The 20,398-nt window shown below is 36.3% G+C and overlaps 1 protein-coding gene across 1 annotated transcript; it reads left to right on the forward strand.

The window, feature by feature from the left end:
- The first annotated feature begins 3,023 nt into the window (after positions 1-3,023).
- Positions 3,024-17,153, forward strand: LOC129923205 (uncharacterized). Its single transcript, XM_056013233.1, has 7 exons — positions 3,024-3,172; positions 5,681-5,715; positions 10,605-10,781; positions 11,675-11,813; positions 13,680-13,795; positions 15,607-15,709; positions 16,941-17,153. The coding sequence occupies exons 1-7, from the start codon at positions 3,037-3,039 to the stop codon at positions 16,973-16,975; spliced, it is 741 nt and encodes a 246-aa protein (XP_055869208.1). The 5' UTR covers positions 3,024-3,036; the 3' UTR covers positions 16,976-17,153.
- Positions 17,154-20,398: the final 3,245 nt, after the last annotated feature.

The following is a 20,398-nucleotide window of genomic DNA, read 5'->3' on the forward strand; positions in this document are numbered from 1 at the left end:
TTGTTGTGTCTTTTTGTTCAATTATTATGATTTGGTTCAAGTCAGAATCATGGTCAAGCCTGAACAGGGATCTCAAAAACGGCTCTAACGATTTTGCTAGAAATTGAACAATTGAGGAAAAGAATTACTAGCTCGTTGGCCACACTGAGAAAACTCTAGTTTAACCGTTATAATTTTTCAAAGAAAAAAATTATTTGGCTAGAGAACGAAAAAAATATTTTTTTTTGAATGTACTATATGTCTTAGGGCAGTGATGCCCAAAGTACAGCCCGCGGGCCAGATCCGGCCCGCGACGTGAGTCCATCCGGCCCGCCGAAATGTCGCCACAAGGTGTAGAAAATCCCCCCTTTTTCCAAAAAAAATTGTAAAAATGTATCTTAACTTACGTTTGGGGCTTAGGGCCCTCAATTTTTCTCCTGATGATAAGTTCCATGACATTTAACATTTGTGAGTTTATGAAAGAGATATCTGAGTGTAGAATGTACGTTTTCAACCAGGAAAAGTGACACGGTTCTTTACTTTGTTTGTGGAACATGATCATAAGCCAACATTTTATACAGAAAGTCTGGCTATTTAAAAAAAAAACAACAACAACATATAAACGACATTATAAAACAAATATGACGGCATTCTTGGTTTGAGCCGCGAGTAAAAGATTGTTAAACTAAGCCTAGAAATTGGAGGATTGATGGGAATATTTACCTGGACAGGAAAATGACTCGGTTGTAAAGCTAGCTACAATGTTGCTCATATTCTAAGTAGAGGAATGAAGCCCAATCTTGCTGATATTTTAAGCACAGAAATGAAGCCATCTTCTGACGTAGGGAAAAAAAAAGATACATTTCAAATATCCCATTAATTAATGAAGCACAGGGTCTACGGGTTTCAGGTCAATATCGGTTTTTGTAGGCCTACGTTTTTGTTCATGTGGCCCGAGACACGAGTGTCGGAAATAAAAATGGCCCGCAGGTCGAATTAGGTTGGGCATCACTGTCTTAGGGTATTTAGCGTTCTTGATGGAAGAGTCTAATAAATTAAATGTTCAGGACAATTTTGTGCATCATCTAGATCTGAAGTCCTCTTAATGGAATATTATTAGGTCTAGTAGATCTATACATTTGCTTAATCACATTCTTTCTCTGGGGGGACAGGGCAGGGTACAAAAATATTCCATTGCTTTTTAATCTAACATTCATTAGATATTAAGAGAAAAAAAATTGCTCTCTATAATTTTTTTTTTTTTTTAAAGTATTTTTATATTTTTTTCTTGTGTGTTTTTTAGTTTGTTAATGAGTTCTCATCTATTCGAAAAATGAAAATGCTCCATTCTGTTTGAATTCCTTTTTGTGAATTAAAAAAATTCCTTTCATTGATTTAAAAAAAAAATTACTTTCTTTTCCCTTTTTGTTTTTGTAGAAACTTAATTGTGGCACTAGTAAATTTTCAATTTTAAAATAATGGTAAATCACTAAGTGAAGACCAACACCATAACCTAAGATGTAAAAGTAAATCATATAAAGAACAAAACTATTCAGAATTATCTTTTTAAATTGTCAAATGTCCCAATTCGTGTTAAAATTCTTGCTTGTGACAACCAAGCAGAACCAGCCTGGGGGGGGGGGGGGGTGACAGCAGAAACTATTATAAACTAGTTTGTTCATGCAAAATGTTTCTGAATCATTAGTTATTTGTTAGTGACCTAATTCATTTCACCCCTAAGTGACAGGTGCAGGTCTCTCCTGTGGTTATGGATTCCGCTATGTAGCCTACCAATGCTTTGCTGTCTCCAACCAGCGATGAAGTCAGAGAGCAGACGGCACAATACCAGGTCGCTATAGAATTGTAGTTGTGTTGTTTTGTGTTACGTTTCGGGATATCCCTTTAGACCACATCTCCCACGGGACGGCGGGGATGGCGACGAGCTTGGTTCGAACTCAGGACCACCAAGACGACATTCCAGAGCGCATACCACACGAGCAAGCAGTTTATAAAGTGTTTTTTTTTTTAAATTATAAAACTTTATAATTTTTTAAATTTTATTTTGATATTTCTGATCAAATTAAATATCAATCATCAAGTTGATCTGCTACTTTTATTGACTTTATTCAATGAAAATTGGCTAGCCACTAGTTGGATAAGTCATATTGTGGCCTTCTCCAGCTGACATCCCGAAGTGTGACAGCCGTGAGAAATGGCAAGACCAATTTTCCTAAAAGGCCTGAACACTGATTGCTACGTCGTAACCTGTGGACAGTGGAGACCAATGGCTCGTTGCCACTTCACGGGTCTGTTCGACGTGACAACGAGCTATTTGTCTGAACTGCCCACAGGTTGTGACGCTGCTGGTCAGTATTGAGGCCTTCAATACGAACGGTCTCGGATGGAGTCGGTGTTGTCCCTAAGTCACATTCTAGTGGAATTCTTTGGAGAGCGAAAGGTCTTTTGATCAAAGGGAGAGAAACGTGAAAGAAAGACTAGCAGACGACAAAAATTTTAGGGAGAAAGCTGGCTGCTTACTGGGACAGGTGGCGTTTAACCGGGACCAATCGTTTCTGCTTTAACCTGAACTGATCCCGTACATAATACTTATTCAATATATATTTTTTTATTATTATATATATATATCTGAGTTTGGTTGTTTTAATGTTTAATAGCATCTTTATTTTATAGTTAGTGCCATTAATGTGCTTACATATAATTTTGATTTATCTTTCTAGATCGTAAGTTTACGATGCCACATCAGGTCTACAATCATATTTTCCTTTTATTGAATAATGAATACCCAGCCAAAAATGGCATAAAAATGAAATATATGTGACAATATTTCAAGCTATAATTCCTGCCACCTGGCTAGATTGACGTCAAGGACACGTTTTACCTGTAGGCTACTTCATTTACATTATTACTTCATTAACCGCAATAAATTCGCGTGGATCCTCGTCATTTTGGTAGTAAACGGGAGACAATCCGTTACAATGGCGAGAATTAAATGACAGACATTCATCATTACGTCCCCTAACTAGTTGATGAGTAGTTATGGGGCCTGGGTATATAACTAGGACCTACCGTCTGCGACAAAAAAGAAGAGGTGGCCTTTATCTAGATTTGCGATTCCTTGGCCTTAGGTTCTCAGAGATGTACACTTCAGTTTGTTTGTGGTTAACTTCTTTGGGTAAGTAATCAATGGAAACTTAACATACAATTTCATAATTTTAGGCTGCTAACTTTAAACAAACAAGATATTTAAAAAAATCCTTTTTATTAAAAAAAAGCTTCTTTTTTAAGGGAAAGGACTCCACACTTGCAGTCATATCTCTCAGTAATGTAGAAGTTATTTCCTTTATCCAATATAAAACACAACAATTAATTACCAATAATTAATCGACTAATTGATTCATGTTTTGTTAGATACAATAAATAATTGTGTAAAGTTTTAATTCGAGAATCGGTGTGCAAAAAAATAAAAACCTCCTTTTAGTAGGTGAGAAATGACAGCAGGTAAGACTTGAACTCAAGACCTTCGTGGTGACATTCCAAAAGCGCTTACCGATATCACAAAACGCCCACAAAAGGGGGGACATGCCATCCTTTTTGAGGTCTTGTTCTCCCTCCGCCAGGCATTGGATGAGAACGCTTACAAAGGAAGAACCCTTAGATCAGTGGTTCCCAAACTTTTGACCTATGTTTTTTTTATGCTGAGTACCTCTCGCCCCCCCCCCCCCCACACACACACATTTTAATTTATTAACAGAACATAATAAATGGGTATTTAAAAAAAAAAACAGCATAGTCTTCCCGTACCCCTGGGGTACGCATACCCCACTTTGGGAAACACTGACTTTCATGGCTAAGAAGTCACAAACAAAAGTTATTTTCGTCATGGAGGGAGGCGCATCACAAGTACAAGTTTGAGAAACATTGAGACAGTAGTTAATGAGTTTTACATCCTTTGATGTGTCCACGTTTCGTCAATGACATTTTAAGCGTTGTTTTAAAAGTTTATTTCTTTGCCCTCTACTTTGTAAAGTTTGTCCTCCTTTGGTTGTATAGGTCCGTGTAATGACTTGTTGCATAATTTTGTTTTATTTGCAAACATCATTGAAAAGTCTATTATTTGTTTCTTTGAAAATATCAACTTACTTAGATCTAGACTTAGTGCAGCTCATTGGGCGTCAAGTGAGTCTCCAGAAAGATCTGTCACTGGCAATGTCTGAAGCCTCTTCCCACCTGATTTCCACTGTTTTGAGGTCCTCCATGAAAGTGTGGCGACAAGTATCAACTTAAACAAAAATAATAAATGTCGGAAACTTGTCGGCAGCCCCTGCGGGTTAGATGTGACGTACGTTACGTTAACTCTTTCCTTTCTCTCCTAACTGTAGATACCAACGTTGATTCCACCAGAATGTGGTAAATAATTACGGAGAGAAAGAGTTAATAAAATTTATATGCGCTCTTTTGGAAGGCCATATGAAACTGTTGCGCATACTAACAATGGACCTCATTCGCCAATCGTAAACAAACAACATTTAGCCACGTGATTGCATTTTGTTTTATGCGTTAGGAAGGTTCGTTGGAACTTTTACAATTTTCATTTCTCTTCACTGTATAATGGACCTCATTCACCAATCGTAAACGAACAACATTTTAGCCACGTGATAATATTGATAAAACAATGGAAAAAAAACAGTATCACGTGACAGCTTGTGTGTATTACGTAATTTGTATAGAAGAGATAGAGAACCACGTGGCTAAATGTTGTTTGTTTACGACTGGTGAATGAGGTCCATTGTTTAAAATCTGCTTATTTTTAAAATACTGCTTGTCATTTCAAGCAGAATACAGGCAATGCAATGGTGAAATAAAATTTAGTTTTTTAGCTAATCGCACCGTGTGCCACCAACCCTCGAGACGCCTCTCTGACTACCACTTTTGTGCTAGTTTAATACTGAATTTTGAGAGAAAGTAGAGAGAAAATGACACAAAGAGAGAGGGAAGAGAGAGAGAGTAGAGAGAGAAAATGACACAAAGAGAGAGAGAATAGAGAGAGTAGAGAGAGAAAATGACACAAAGAGAGAGAGAATAGAGAGAGTAGAGAGAGAAAATGACACAAAGAGAGAGAGAATAGAGAGAGTAGAGAGAGAAAATGACACAAAGAGAGAGAGTAGAGAGAGAGAGAGTAGAGAGAGAAAATGACACAAAGAGAGAGAGAATAGAGAGAGTAGAGAGAGAGAGAGTAGAGAGAGAAAATGACACAAAGAGAGAGAGAATAGAGAGAGTAGAGAGAGAAAATGACACAAAGAGAGAGAGTAGAGAGAGAGAGAGTAGAGAGAGAAAATGACACAAAGAGAGAGAGTAGAGAGAGAGAGAGTAGAGAGAGAAAATGACACAAAGAGAGAGAGAATAGAGAGAGTAGAGAGAGAAAATGACACAAAGAGAGAGAGTAGAGAGAGAGAGAGTAGAGAGAGAAAATGACACAAAGAGAGAGAGAATAGAGAGAGTAGAGAGAGAAAATGACACAAAGAGAGAGAGTAGAGAGAGAGAGAGAGTAGAGAGAGAAAATGACACAAAGAGAGAGAGTAGAGAGAGAGAGAGTAGAGAGAGAAAATGACACAAAGAGAGAGGAAAGAGCGAGAAAAGGAAGTGAGCTTAGAATTAACCTCTTACATCTTGTACTTTTCAGTTTTCTTGTTCGTCTCATGTAGAGGAGAACTTGAGGTAAGGGTCCAATCAGAATGTATCCACAGACATAGACTTTAAACATACGTTCACAGACAGACAACATGCTACACCACTTTTAAGAAGAACATTAAGACCTATCTGTTTAAAACTTTTTTAGATTAATTGTCATTTAATCTATTATCTTATCTTATCTTATATAATACAGACGTTACTTCAAAAAAAGAAGATGATTACGTCCTACGCGTCATGCATTTAGTCATGCATATTAACCAATGACTTAAATTCTGCCAAGTCAATGGTTTTCCTGGCTAGCTCAGGCAATCCATTCCATGCTCTAATAGCACTAGGGAAGAAGGAGTATTTGTACAAATTTGTCCTAGCATATGGGACCGGGAATGTGCCTTTATCTTTGTGTCTTTTTATTGTTTTTGTAATGTTATTACAGCGCCTTGAGCCTACATTTTGTTTGTTAACAGAGCTTTGTAAATAAAATTATTATTATTATTATTACGTATTCACATTACAGATCTGAGTATTTATATTTTCCAAATAACGCTTCACGGTCGACTGAAATATAAAACTGATTGGTTAAAACTAGAAGCCTTATCAAATCAACCCAGCAGTAGGTCCTACTACCTAGTTCTCACAATCAAATCAACCCAGCAGTAGGTCCTACTACCTAATTCTCACAATCAAATCAACCCAGCAGTAGGTCCTACTACCTAGTTCTCACAATCGAATCAACCAAGCAGTAGGTCCTACTACCTAGTTCTCACAATCAAATCAACCCAGCAGTAGGTCCTACTACCTAGTTCTTACAATCAAATCAACCCAGCAGTAGGTCCTACTACCTAGTTCTCACAATCAAATCAACCCAGCAGTAGGTCCTACTACCTAGTTCTCACAATCAAATCAACCCTGCAGTAGGTCCTACTACCTAGTTCTCACAATCAAATCAACCCAGCAGTAGGTCCTACTACCTAGTTCTCACAATCAAATCAACCCAGCAGTAGGTCCTACTACCTAGTTCTCACAATCAAATCAACCCAGCAGTAGGTCCTACTACCTAGTTCTCACAATCAAATCAACCCAGCAGTAGGTCCTACTACCTAGTTCTCACAATCAAATCAACCCAGCAGTAGGTTCTACTACCTAGTTCTCACAATCAAATCAACCCAGCAGTAGGTCCTACTACCTAGTTCTCACAATCGAATCAACCAAGCAGTAGGTTCTACTACCTAGTTCTCACAATCAAATCAACCCAGCAGTAGGTCCTACTACCTAGTTCTCACAATCAAATCAACCCAGCAGTAGGTTCTACTACCTAGTTCTCACAATCAAATCAACCCAGCAGTAGGTCCTACTACCTAGTTCTCACAATCAAATCAACCCAGCAGTTGGTCCTACTACCTAGTTCTCACAATCAAATCAACCCAGCAGTAGGTCCTACTACCTAGTTCTCACAATCAAATCAACCCAGCAGTAGGTCCTACTACCTAGTTTTCACAATCAAATCAACCAAGCAGTAGGTCCTACTACCCAGTTCTCACAATCAAATCAACCAAGCAGTAGGTTATATAATCTAGTTCTCACTATATATTTAATTAGGCTCTGGCATCTGGCTACAACATATAATAATAAGCTTAATCCTCCTTCTGGTCGAAGATGAGCACAAGCATGATACAATCTCAATATCAATTTGAACTCGAAGATGGCTGTTAAGTTTTTTCTTCGCTTTGAAAAGCCGGCCACACTTGAGACTTGCACAATAAAAATTTCCTGGACCCTGTTTTTTCACCGAATGTAGGTTGTAAGGTCAGAGCCGGATTTAACAAAGGGCAGGAGGGGCTACTACTCTGGGGACCCCACAATAGAGAAAAAAACAAATCCATATTACGAGAAGTCTGCGTTGTTTGTTTTTTTTCGCATTTTTACCGATAGGCCTACTTTAAATCTTACAGTTGGCAACACTGTCGTGATTAAAAAGCGCCCACTTATAGCAGCGGTTCTCAACCTTTTAAGTTCCGCGACCCCTTTTTACAATTGCTCACTATGGGGCGACCCCAACTGCAAAAATCATTTTTGCAATCGTTATAAAATCGTAATCATAATGAAAATATCTTAGATGAATTGCCACTAAATATTTCTGCCTATGATTAAATTATAAATAAATGAAATTTTATATTTTACTTTTACGTAGCGTGAACAAAATATTCCACTTTTGTATTGATGTGGAAACTCGAAAGCATTACGGAGCTAGGTAGCATCAAGTCTACTTCTGTGTTCAACAAGTTGGAAAATCCTGATTCGCAAAGACATATTTTTTGGGAAATGATCTCATTTTAAGATGACAAAGATGTCAAAGAGTATTTTCTGTAGTTCACTTTCATCGTTATAAAGTTTTCTAATTTAAAACTTTTTTGATTTATCACGAATAATAAAATACAATGTTTTACAAATTTGCTTCTTGACATCAATCTCACTTCAATGTGAAATATCAGAATAGTGTTGGATGCATCGAACTGACTACAAAGCTTTGAAAACATTCGACTGTTTAAAACAATTTTTACACCATTGAAAGCGCTAACATTGTTCTTTTATTACTTCTTGTCATTCTTGTGCCAGTTACTTCATCGAGTTTTGGAGATTTTTGGTGACTCATTCTGTACCAAAAGTTGAGAATCCAGACCAACATCCAAAGATACTTGGATCAGATTCTTTGAAGACACTATAATTACTTTTGTAAGATATTTTACAATTTTTGAGAAACGTAAATGTTTTGTCAAATACATCACGTGCTGTTGTAGTCCTTTCAAGAAGCTAACAATAGAGAAACTCGTCTTTAAAATCGTCATCTTCACGTAAACCAGTTCTTCTTCTTCTTCTTCGTTCTCATTGTTATGTTGGAGTGTTCAGATGACTATACCAATATATGAGATGAACTGCACAGTGGTTTCCAAATCAGGGAGCTCTCCATATAGTTTTCTTTCTATTGGGGTGTTTTGGGGCCAGTGTCTTGTACGGGCCTCTTGGTAAAGAGAGCAGTTTTGGAGGACGTGGTCAGCATTCTCTGGTGATATTCCACATGGGCAGATTTCACTGGTTGAGCTTCCGGTACATGTGTTGTCGCATTCTGTTGTGTCCGGTCCTGAGTCGAAAGATTAGACGTTGGTCTTGTCGGGATAGCTTATAGTAAGCGTCACGTAAACCAGTAATTGTGATCCATTTGCAAAATCTTTGATTTCTTCAAGCTGGATGATAAATATCTGAAGTGGAGCCACACACAAGTCTGCATCCAACATCACAAGACAAGCCTTCACATGGAACCCCCAACGAATACATGGCACCGTTGCTAAGCAGATGGGCAAGATGCTGGGACCATTGGAAAGATTGCCCATATTTAAGACTTCTGGAGGAAGCTGGTTGGTTGTCTAAGACCCAGACGGAAAAATTTCAAATACTGAATGTCAAAGCCCGGATGTTCGATATTAAAATAATGTTTCAGATTGTTCGGATTCATTGATTCTGATAACAGAGCGTGGTTTCAAATGACGCATTGAGGTTTGTCAATTCCTGCTTTAATTACTGAAGTAAAGCCATATCGGCTAAAATAGTCATTACTTTTTTTCTTTACTATTATTTTAACGGGGTGTTCCATAATGAAATTTTTACCTTTTCTAGCATGGACTATAAAATGATGGCCTATTACTAATTATAAACACATCTGATTTTCAAATACGTGCATACATTTTCACCATAGAAATAATAAATTTGATTCCGCAATGGCGTAACGTCCTGTTTGGTCACACCGTTTAATGGCTGATGCTGCGCAATTAAACAAGTTTGGAATGATTCTGATTCAGTTATCTGCAACATCTTATCTCGAATGACAATTAAAAAAAAAATAGTAGCTGCCCATAAACAATTTTGCACAATGTCACGTTTTTTAGACAAAAATCAATTTTCCAATGGTCTTAGGCGACCCCTAGAAAATTTTCATTCGCCCCCCAAGAGGTTCGCGATCCACAGGTTGAGAACCACAGACTTATAGTTTGCTCGTAAAATACTACGGATTAGCTACATTTTGCAAATACTAAAAATTTTCATTTTTTTTTGTTACTAAGACAAAATCGTAATTTTTAAACAAAGGAAAATTACATTTAATTTGCATGTAGGCCTATTCTCTTTCTTTTATAATATGGCATGCTTTAATGTATTTGTAGGCTATTTTTTTTTTTTTAAGTTTTGAAAAAAAGTGTATGGGCCTCCACAACTATTCTGCCCCGGGGCCTCCACATGCTTAAAACAGGCCCTGAGTAAGGTGATAAATCTCCCTCACTGAAAACAATTTTTGTCGCCTGGTTCATACAAAAACAAAACTATTCGAATTTCATTAACAGTAGACTAACTGGTTTTTCTATTTGGTCAGAAAATAACAATGCTACAAAAAAAGTAATAAACTTCCCAAGAATTTTAATGTGGACAGCATAGGGACAAAATATTTATCAACATCTAGATCAAGATGTAAGTGAATATCACTTTGGGGGAGGAATTTAGATTGTGCGTATATTTTGAAATCGTGTAACAATCAATGGATGTAGGTAATTATCGTTTTTTATTGTTTCAATACGAATAATCAGCCAGTGATATGTAGATCTATTATTTGGGAAATTGGGGAAAGAGGTGATTGGAGAAGTAACACCCATTAGCTAATCGCACCGTGTGTCACCAACCCTAGTGACGCCTCTGTGACTAGAGGACCTCTTTTATTTTTCTCCTAACCATATCTGTGCTAGATTAATCCTAAATTTCGTTAATAATAAAGTACGCTGTACTCTCTTGATTTTCAATGTACCCTTTTTTTAAAAGTATTAAAATATGTTTACACAGTTGCATTAAGAATCGACGTTTACTTGCTATTCTAGCTTGCCGGGGAGAAAGAAGTGAAAAATGTCAGGGCATGGAACCCACCTGAACTCATCCGAGTTGGCATGTATTGGAAGAGTTTTGCCAAACGACGACTTGACGCCTTGGACCGTTGCGAGAGAAGACTCGCAATCTACGTCGAGAGGCTGAAGATGGCGCAAGACATTCTTGGTGGAGTAAGGACTTCAATGTTATACTTACTGTTAACTTTGTTATTTTAACTAAGCACAACAAGTAGGTTACATTAAGCAATACTGTCTTCAACTAATCCGCTTTGCTCCAGTTCATTCTGAAGAATACTGAAACGGTTTGCATTTACAATTTTAATTGGAGATGGTCTTTTGCAATGAGGCAGGTACTTAACTAATTCTAGTGTGTGTTGATGCCTAAAAGCAGCACAAAATCCTTCTCCTAGACAACCCCTACACCCACATGTACATAAAAGAAATTCAACCATAGCGCACTGGCCATGCTGAGATGTTCACGCTAAACTTAAACAATGTCATGCACGCTTCAATTTCGTTAAATAAGGAAAACTTACAAACGGAAGAGCTAAGAAAATTTGATCCCAAGCGCTAAAAAGTGAAAATAAAAATAATATAACTTTTAAAAAGCATTTAAAAAAAAAATTCCTTTGTTTCTGTACACCATAAAGCTTTCTATTTATGGATTTGCCCCCATGTATACAAATCTCCAATACCATAAGAGAGATGCATGTTACGAAAATTAGTTTACGAAACTTGAGCTATAAATTCTATGTGACAAAATAGCTATTCATATTTGACATTAAAGAATTCATATAAACTGACTTTATTGTCAAAATTAGAAATGAGATTTAAAAAAAAATGATTATAATAATTGCAAATTAAAAGTTTATTATTTCTATGTATTACGTTCATTATTTTTAAAATATGTATATGCCACATCTCTGGTAGTGCTGTTTAACAGCGTTAAATGAGGGGCAACCATTGATTTATCAAACTTGTTCAAACACTCTGACGTGCTGGGAGAAAGGTTTGAACATTTGAGTTTATATATATATTATAAATATATATTGTCCTTGTTTCAGTTGGCTAAGCGTAACGTCAACTTAGACGTGGCCCAGATCAAAACATTAAAACAAGAGACCTCTGTGGCGGAACTCAGTTTGTTGGAGTGTGTCAATCAAATCACAAAACAGAATCCTTTGGATCCATTCTATAAAGACTGTAAGTGTGTCCTGCACCCCTAACACCATCCCCAATACTCACGAAGACACCCACCAACACAGCATTGCTCGGTGATCATTTGCTGTCTTACAAACTCTTTCATACGTTGCTTTTGCCCCCCCCCCCCCTTTCCGTGCCCAGAGGTCTATTGCACCAAGTTATGACCAGAGTACTTTAATGGAAAAAAAAGACAACTTTAAAAATGCAAATAGTTTAAACATTTATACCCTCGTCTCTAGCTTCTCTACTCGCAATGTCAGAAGTTTTAGCAAATAATTATGATCTACTGCATCTATTGATACAATAGAAATTACATATCTACTATCTACTGACAAATAATTGATGGAAACAGAACTAGATCTGTCATTGTCTATGTTCAACAGTTTTACATATCTACTATCTACTGACAAATAATTGATGGAAACAGAACTAGATCTGTCATTGTCTATGTTCAACAGTTTTCACATAAAAGTGTTTATTTTTACGATCAATGATTTTAACAGTTTTATTCAATTGTTAATGATAGCATAAGTTAACATTTAATTATCTGAATAGCCTCCCTATCACACACACACACACACGCACAACAGAGAGAGAGAGAGAGATTTTCTATCAAGAAACCAGGAGGAAAGTCTTTCAAAAGTTTATTACTCAACACTTCTAGATCTAATATTTCACTCACCCTCTGATCCTTACATAGATTTAAAGTAATTTGATTACAAATCAAATTAAATATAGATAGATCTAGGGCCCTAGGCCTACTCCAAACCTCATTATTTTGTCTTTCTACAGTGAATTGTGCTGTAATTGCTCCCTCACGGTGGTATTATCCTTAATTATTATCAAATGACATATAGAAAAGGTAGCATGTTAGTTATATGATCTGTTTTTACATAAAAGCGACTTTCTATGATTAACTCACACTTTTGCCATAGGAAAAAAAACAATATTTTTACAACTTTCCATCTTATTGATCGCTTGAATCTCTTCATTAGTTATTGAATCCATTAAAAGAGCTTATCTCTCTTTAAATCCCGATATAGCATCATTATTAATCAGGGAAAGTAAAAATTCCCCTGTATTATTCTTATCATTAAGTAGAAGTAGCCTAGTATTCCTCTTGTCGCCTGCAATACAAAGGTAAGACACTATTTTTTTTTATTGACACTTTAAATTATGTTATTTTTTATGACATATGTGTGATATAGACCTGTTTCATCCATATTATTTGAACATAAAGAAAGGATTAATTTTAAAAAAAATAATTCTATATTTCTCGCATAACATAAATTTAAGAGTTACCTCCTTTATGATGCAAGAGATGTGTAATTAAGTAATGTCCCATGGGAATGCCTGAGGCAACATATATGTTCAACATACATACTCTCATATAGATTTAGATAGGCCATTAGGCTGTCTATTTTTTTTAATGACCTGTAATCTTCTAATACATGCTCTAAGCAGGCTAAGCCTTTTTTTTTACAAAGCTTATATTAAATCGCCACGACTGTCTGTCTGGTACAAAATTTGTATATGTTTTTTCTCGCTTTTCCCAGTCTCGGATCAAATTGAAACCTTGTACAATTATTCATAATCCATGGCAATATATGAATCAATTTAAAAATTACGTTATCAATTAGTGGTAATTAAATAATTGTGTTTTATATAGAAAAAGGGAGTTAAACATTGCAGTGTTGAGAGATATGGCAGTGATTTCGTGGTCAAAAAATGAACTTTGTTATTAAGAAAGTTTTTTTTTTATTTGCTTGTTTTTAAATGCATATTAGAGCTTATAATAAAATAGACCTATCTCATGCTGATTTCAAGTGATAAAATATTTGATCTCATTACGTGTCTGCTCTACAGATCAGCTTTTGTCACATGATCTCCAACGTCTGACCGACCAAGTGGCGTCTTGTATAGAAGCAGGAGGTGCCGTGTCCCAAGGCAAGAGGCAAGTCTTGGAGCAAGTGGACATACAGGTTTGGCAGTGACCAATGGTCAGATAAATTGCCCATACATTGAAACGTTTTAGTCATTATCATGGCTAGTCAGTAAGATAAATTGTTGATGATGTTGGCCTATGATGTAATGATCATTAAAAAAAATGAAGGTTCTGATTACCTGAGAGTGATTTAATTAAGAATGAGTGTACATCGAATTCAGGGTTTACCTATAGGCAATATATAGGCCTATTAAATTGCAAGTTAAGGCTCAGTGCTTCCACTTTCCCCACCAAAAAAAAAAACAACAAAACCCTCCGAGTTTTTTTTTATGAATAATAATGATTTTAAGTTAAAAATGTATATCACTTTAGCCCTCTAGGTATTTGGCACTGAAATATAATATCTAGATTAGTAAAGAGACCTAATTTTGAGTTTGGTGGCTAAGTTGTAAAGCGCTTGGCTTCCGAACCGAGGGTTCAATTTGAATTTCGGGAATTTTAGGGATACCATGAGTCCACCACCCATCACCAATGGATACCTGAAATTAGTTGGGGGAAAGTACGGTCGGTTGTTCGTTGTGCTGGCCACAAGACACCCTCATTAACCGTTAGCAACAGAAACAAAAGACCTTTACATCATCGCAATGTCTGAAAGGAGTACTTACATTAATAGGCCCCATAACTCTACTAGATGAGGATCTTATTAATTCTTTCTCTCCTAACTGACGCTACCAGCGTAGATTCCACCAGAATGTGGTAAATAATTACGGAGAGAGAAAGAGTTAATTCTAAATCCGTCCCTGGGCGTACCCTGGGCACATTTGGAATCGTCTCTTGATGGATCATCTTTTCAATAGAATTAACTCATCCTTTCAGAAAACATTTCCGACCTCTGACCTTTTCATAAGCTTGACTAAGACAGATCTCTGTCCAGGTGAGCGCAATTAAGACATTCATTAAAAGAAACAGCTCAGAAGGGATCATACGCAGCCAGTCGCAATTTAAGACATGAAAATGGAGGAAAGCTATGTGCTATTAAAAACTTCACCTATTTTATTTTTACAAAGGTTATATTAACTCACTTTGTCTGTCTGTCTGTCTGGTAAAAAGCTTGTACAATTATTTCCCCGACACCTAATCTCGGATCAAGCTATAATTTTGCACAATTATTTCTTTTACCTGCTGAAAACACGGGAATCAATAAAAACAAATGAGCCAATTAGTTTATTAGCTTTTGGTAATTAATAATATTGTTTGGTATCTTGAATAAGGGAACGAAGTTGTACTTGACTGAAGTGGTGGTATAAGCTGAATTAGTCCCCTTTATATGTCGTCGCCCTTTGAAACAACCAATAGATAACTATACCTCACAACCTCATCACGCTCACTAGCACAGTGGTTAGTATGTAGGCTCGAGGAGACTTGAGCCATGTGTTGGAATTCAGATCGCCCCCCCCTCACCTTTTTTTAATAAATGCTTTTAAAAAGTGATTATTTTAAAATCCCTTTCTTTCTCCCCTCCCCCCAAAAACCATTTTCCCATCTTGTCCAGATAAGTGAAAGGATCATAGCGTATTGAGAAAGCTAAATGCATGAAATAGTGCTAAACAAAAACAATTGGTAAAATTATTTTTAATCGCACAGATTTATTTTCCTTGGTCTAGATCTATTTCAAATTTAATTACATGACTGATCCAAATACATTTACACTTCGTATAGCTTTGTTTTTTCAGAGTATTTTTAAAAAAAAATGTTTTTCTTGTTTCAATGCCATATTTTAATTCAGAGCTATTTAAGTTTTTTTGTTTCTTAGTTGACAATGAACTTGTTGTTTACAAATACGTCAAGGTTGTTCCGGAAAGTTCTCCACAAATGAGAAGAGTTTATGAAAACATGAAGATCAAACAGCAAACAAAACTCTCGGAAAAGGCGGAATGTTTTTCCTCGTTGGGTCAGTTTGTGTTTCTTTAATTATAAAGTAGGCCTACATTGATGCTATTTTTGTTTCTAAAATGTTATCATATAATGTATTTACAGTACTATACTTAACCTATATAGCTTCTTCGGTCTCGGAACACAATGGTCTATGGATAGGTCCAGATGAATCACTGTTGTTGTTTTTTTTTTCTTCTTGAGACGGGGAAGAATCTGGTGTGATTTATCAAGCCAATTCTGGAGCGTCAAAGTTTGCCACTATTCGTTAAAGGATTCGTTTTTAGGGCGAACTGATAGGGCATCTTTCTTTTTCTTTCTCTTGACTAAGACCACTTCGTTTCTTTTGCTCTCGGCGAAGTTCGTATCAGCACGCTCTGTCTCTGTCTCCGTGCTGTCCGATCTTGAGCCTAAACTGTTGAAAATGAAAATTAACATTAGCTAGTTATTCATTTCTTTTTAAATAAAAGTATTTTGTGCTTCAAAAGTAAGAGTTTAGGTCATCTGGTTCTCCAGTGTTAAAAAGTGCACAGAATTATTTTTAAAAAAAGCTAATTAAAAAGTTGAATTCACGTTAATGACATCGGTACCAAAAGTAGGCCAATATTTTAAATGATTCTCCAACAAATATAGGCAATAAGTCAGACGTGTAACACGGCGTATTTAGCCAACACCTGGTGTTCTGAGGCTTGTTTTTTGTTTTGTTTTTTTTTGCCTAAAATATAGGGGCCTATTGCAAAACAATGATGATAATCCATCCATCCCAGTGGCGCTACAGCCCATGGAGGGCTCTGGCCTGCTTCAACACATCCCTCCATTCAGATCTCTCCTGGGCCTTTCGTCTCCACGCCCTAACCCCAAGCTGTTGCAGATCTGCTTCCACATCATCAATCCAAGATGATAATAATACATAAATAAATAATTCATGACATTGTCTTTGATTCTGAAGATTAAAATTGAGTGAAGTGTTTCACAAAACTACGCAAATTTAGTTTCGACCTGCATATTCTGTCAGGTCTAATGCATACAAAGCCGTTGTCTTGTGTCTTCAGCACCTGGAGCATGGAGACCGCTACATTTTACAATGTATTGTCTATGGTTGTCTATGTGACCTTCAAAGAATGACATTTTTTTTGTCTGATTGTTGTCATATTGTTCTTGGTGCCAGACGTAAGCAACACAATTCGTTTACTTATTATCATTTAAAGTAATCAACTATTCAGTGAATCATTTTTGTGGTCATTCCGCAGCTATCCCGAGCAACTTTCCTGTCCAGTTGGAGTGATGTGATGACTGTGAGGCACCGGTGGTTGATTAAAAGGGCTGACGAATCTTTCTACCACAATAACAACTTCTTCCAACGAAACATTCTGAAAATCATCTTCCAAGAAGTCAAGATAGATTTTAAAAAAAATGATGGTTTTATTTGTTAATAATTACAGAATAAAGAATTTAATATATTTTTTTTTGTTCAAAAGAATTATTTGAATCTGCAGTATTTTAAGTTTCAACATGTCTGAATATAAGAAATGCTTTAAAAAAACAAACTTATATTGAATATAATTTTATCCGTTTGGTTCAGTCATTTAACTTAAATTTTTAATACATCTAGATTCTAGAACGACAAATCTGTGCGATTTGAAATATTTTTACCAATTGTTTTTGTTTAGCGCTATCTCGTGCTTTTAGCGTTCAATCCTTAGTGTACTTTCTACTTCAAATGAATGTTAATGAACAATTAATATTCAAAGAATCAAGAATTTAAAAAACAACACAAAATTTAAAATAAATTTTGATAAGGAATTATAAACATTGACCCTGTTTGGTACGTTTTTAAAAAAATATTTTTAATCAGATCAGAATTTCCAACTTTGCATTCTTAAAGTAAACTATAAATTATTAATATAGTAATGTCAGAACACAAAACGATAGTTTCATCGTTTAACCAATTATGCCATCAAATCCGTGATGGTTTGTTTCAGTTACTTCATTCAAAGTGTATACTTGTTTACAAGTATAACAAGGTCAAGGTGAAAACATTTTCGTCTTCTGCGCCGGTCTTTGGCAAGGGCTCTTTTCTTTGGGCTGCAAAAAAACTGTATCTTTCAGAGGCCATCGGCTTTCATCTATGCCAGTGAAGGCGAAATCTCGACTGATTCGATTTTTGTAGCGTTCCGATGGGGAGGGTACGCCGCCCTCCATAAAGCTCGCTCATGCTTTCTTCCCCCATGCGGGATAGGTGTCGTATCAAGCCCAACTGCATCTACACTGTCCACAACGGTCTTCAGCAGAACTTTTGTTAATTTGCAAGGTAGTCTTGCCAGCGTATGCTCATTATTGAGCGAAGGCACCTTTGATGGAAGCGTTCGGGGAGCCTTAGATGCATCCTATAGAGCTATAACAAAATATTGTGCTGAGAACCACTGCTTTACTTTATAGACAAGGATTTTTGTGTAGGTAGGCGAAGAGACCTATTCCGCCAGACTCTTATCAGATAAGATAAGATAATTTTATTGATCCAATCAAATGGAAATTCAGTTTGACTACAATTGACAACCTCAGCGTAACTACTTTCCAAGAACAATATAGATGAAAAAATTGGAACAACATTCACACACGAAACACATACACATTCACAACCAGCGCTTTATGAGTTTGACTTCTATGTACTTCTCGATGACGACAGCTGATCTTGTAACACTCTGACCGAAAGTGGGATAAAGGAGTTTTTAAATCTTTCTGTTTTTAGTCCTAATGGAAAGGAGACGACCACTTCGTTCAGATCTTATGTAACAGTGGTTTAATGGGTGCACGTTGTCTTTAGTGTTTCGGAAATGCATCTTTCTTGAAAAAGATCTTCAAGAGATGGTAGCTGTATTTGAGTGATATACGATGCTTTTTTAATTAGTCTATTAAGCCTATGTCTTTGTGCCAGTGAAGCATTACCATACCAGCAGGTGATGGCAAAGTTGATTAGACTGCTGAAAGTTGCTGTGTAGAAAAATTTGATTATTGTTTTGTCTATGTTAAATTTTCTTAGCTTTCTGAGATAGAAGAGTCGCTGGTGAATTTTCTTGTATATGTTATTTTTAGGTGACCTAAAGAGATGTTGAGCCGGAAGGTTGTCTAAACAGTGATGCATTGTGGGGCACAGTGCTGCCAAGGTACGTGAAATGTTCACCAACATTAAGGAGGTGGCCATTCATATTGATTTATGGAGCTGAGTTAGTTCAGTTTGGGAACTTATTGAGATTAGTAAACAGATCAAACGAGGAAGAAGTCTCAGCAAATTCACTGGCGGCTTAAATTGAAGCTTTCTGTTTGGCTTGTGCCTGAAGGGAGCAATCATTCGCAATCATCACTTCCATTTTTTAGTTGGCAATGCGCGAAAGTTTGCTGTTGAAGCGGAACTTGATGTAGATTCCCTCATGCAGACGTCGCTTCATTTTATTTCAGTATAACTCCGAAAGAATGATTTAGAAAGCCACGCACCCCTGATTATTTACATCATTTTCTATAAAGATTGGCAAAATATGTAGGTCACAGCTTGGAGCGCGTAGACACATGAAATACTGCACTCCTCTTTAGTCTTCGGGCTCAAAGACAGTTTTTTATTTCAAGAGAAATGAGAGGATGTCACAATATTTGTATCTGATTTCGTCTTATCTTGAAAATGACAGACGTTCCTTCAAAAGAGAAGATAATCACGAATCCATGTGTTGTAATAGTTCCCTTATAGTAGAGACTTAATCTCTACTACGCCGCTGGTTACTTCAAAAAAAAAAAGAGGATAATTACGTCCTAGGCATTTCATGTGCCAATCTAGTCATGCATGTTAATTAATGACTTAAACTCTACTAAGTCTTTGGTTTTCTGGCTGATTTAGGCAACCCATTCCATTCTCTAATGGCACTAGGGAAGAAGGTGCACATGTACGAATTTGTTCTAGCATACGGGATGAGAAGCATGCCTCTATCTTTGTGTCTTTCTGAGTAGGCCTATTTCATTAGGTTTTATTTTTCTGTTTGTAAGTTCTGGTTTAGTGTTTTATGTATTATAGCTACTTTGCTTTTTATTCTTCTGTCCTGAAGTGTCTGTAAGTTTAGTGATTTTACTAATGGTGTTACTCAAATGAAATAGGAATACTCGTTCGTTCTAAATCTTTTTTGAGTTGAGGGATCCCAAACAGAGAATGCATATTCTAATATTGGCATAACTAAAGTTAAATAGCATTTTTAGCGGCCCCCGTAAGGGGAAAAAGCCGCTATTAGGTTTGTGCAAAATGTCCGTCTGTCCGTCTGTCCGTCTGTCACACTCAGATCTCGAAAACTAGAAGAGATATGAAAAATATTATTTCATCATTAAATCCGGCTTGAAAAGTTTAGGTGCAACGGCTACTTTTGGTTTTCTAAAAGCAAACCGTTTAATTTATAAAATTAATTATGCAAGCGATTTTTTCATAAAAATACACCAATTCTAAAACAATTACGTAAATGTAAGGGAGGCAATGTTACAATATGCTAACAAAGATGGACAATTTTTGTGTATTTTCAGTATCACTAAGTCAAATATATTTTTAAAATGTACAGGAAATGTTTACAACAAATACAAATAATAGTTAAAGACGTTTTTTCTGGTCAACTAGCAGCTAAAATTAAAAGAAAACATTTCTGTTTGTTTATAAAGGCTAATAATGCACTTTGTATGT

Source organism: Biomphalaria glabrata, chromosome 15, assembly GCF_947242115.1.
Source record: "Biomphalaria glabrata chromosome 15, xgBioGlab47.1, whole genome shotgun sequence".
NCBI lineage: Eukaryota > Metazoa > Mollusca > Gastropoda > Planorbidae > Biomphalaria > Biomphalaria glabrata.

Bases quoted from the DNA above. Each gene is read 5' to 3' on its own strand.
- LOC129923205 (XM_056013233.1), top strand. From the start codon at position 3,037: ATGGGGCCTGGGTATATAACTAGGACCTACCGTCTGCGACAAAAAAGA. The intron at 10,782-11,674 runs GTAAGGACTTCA...TCCTTGTTTCAG, and splicing joins CGCAAGACATTCTTGGTGGA to TTGGCTAAGCGTAACGTCAA. The intron at 13,796-15,606 runs GTTTGGCAGTGA...AAATACGTCAAG, and splicing joins TGGAGCAAGTGGACATACAG to GTTGTTCCGGAAAGTTCTCC.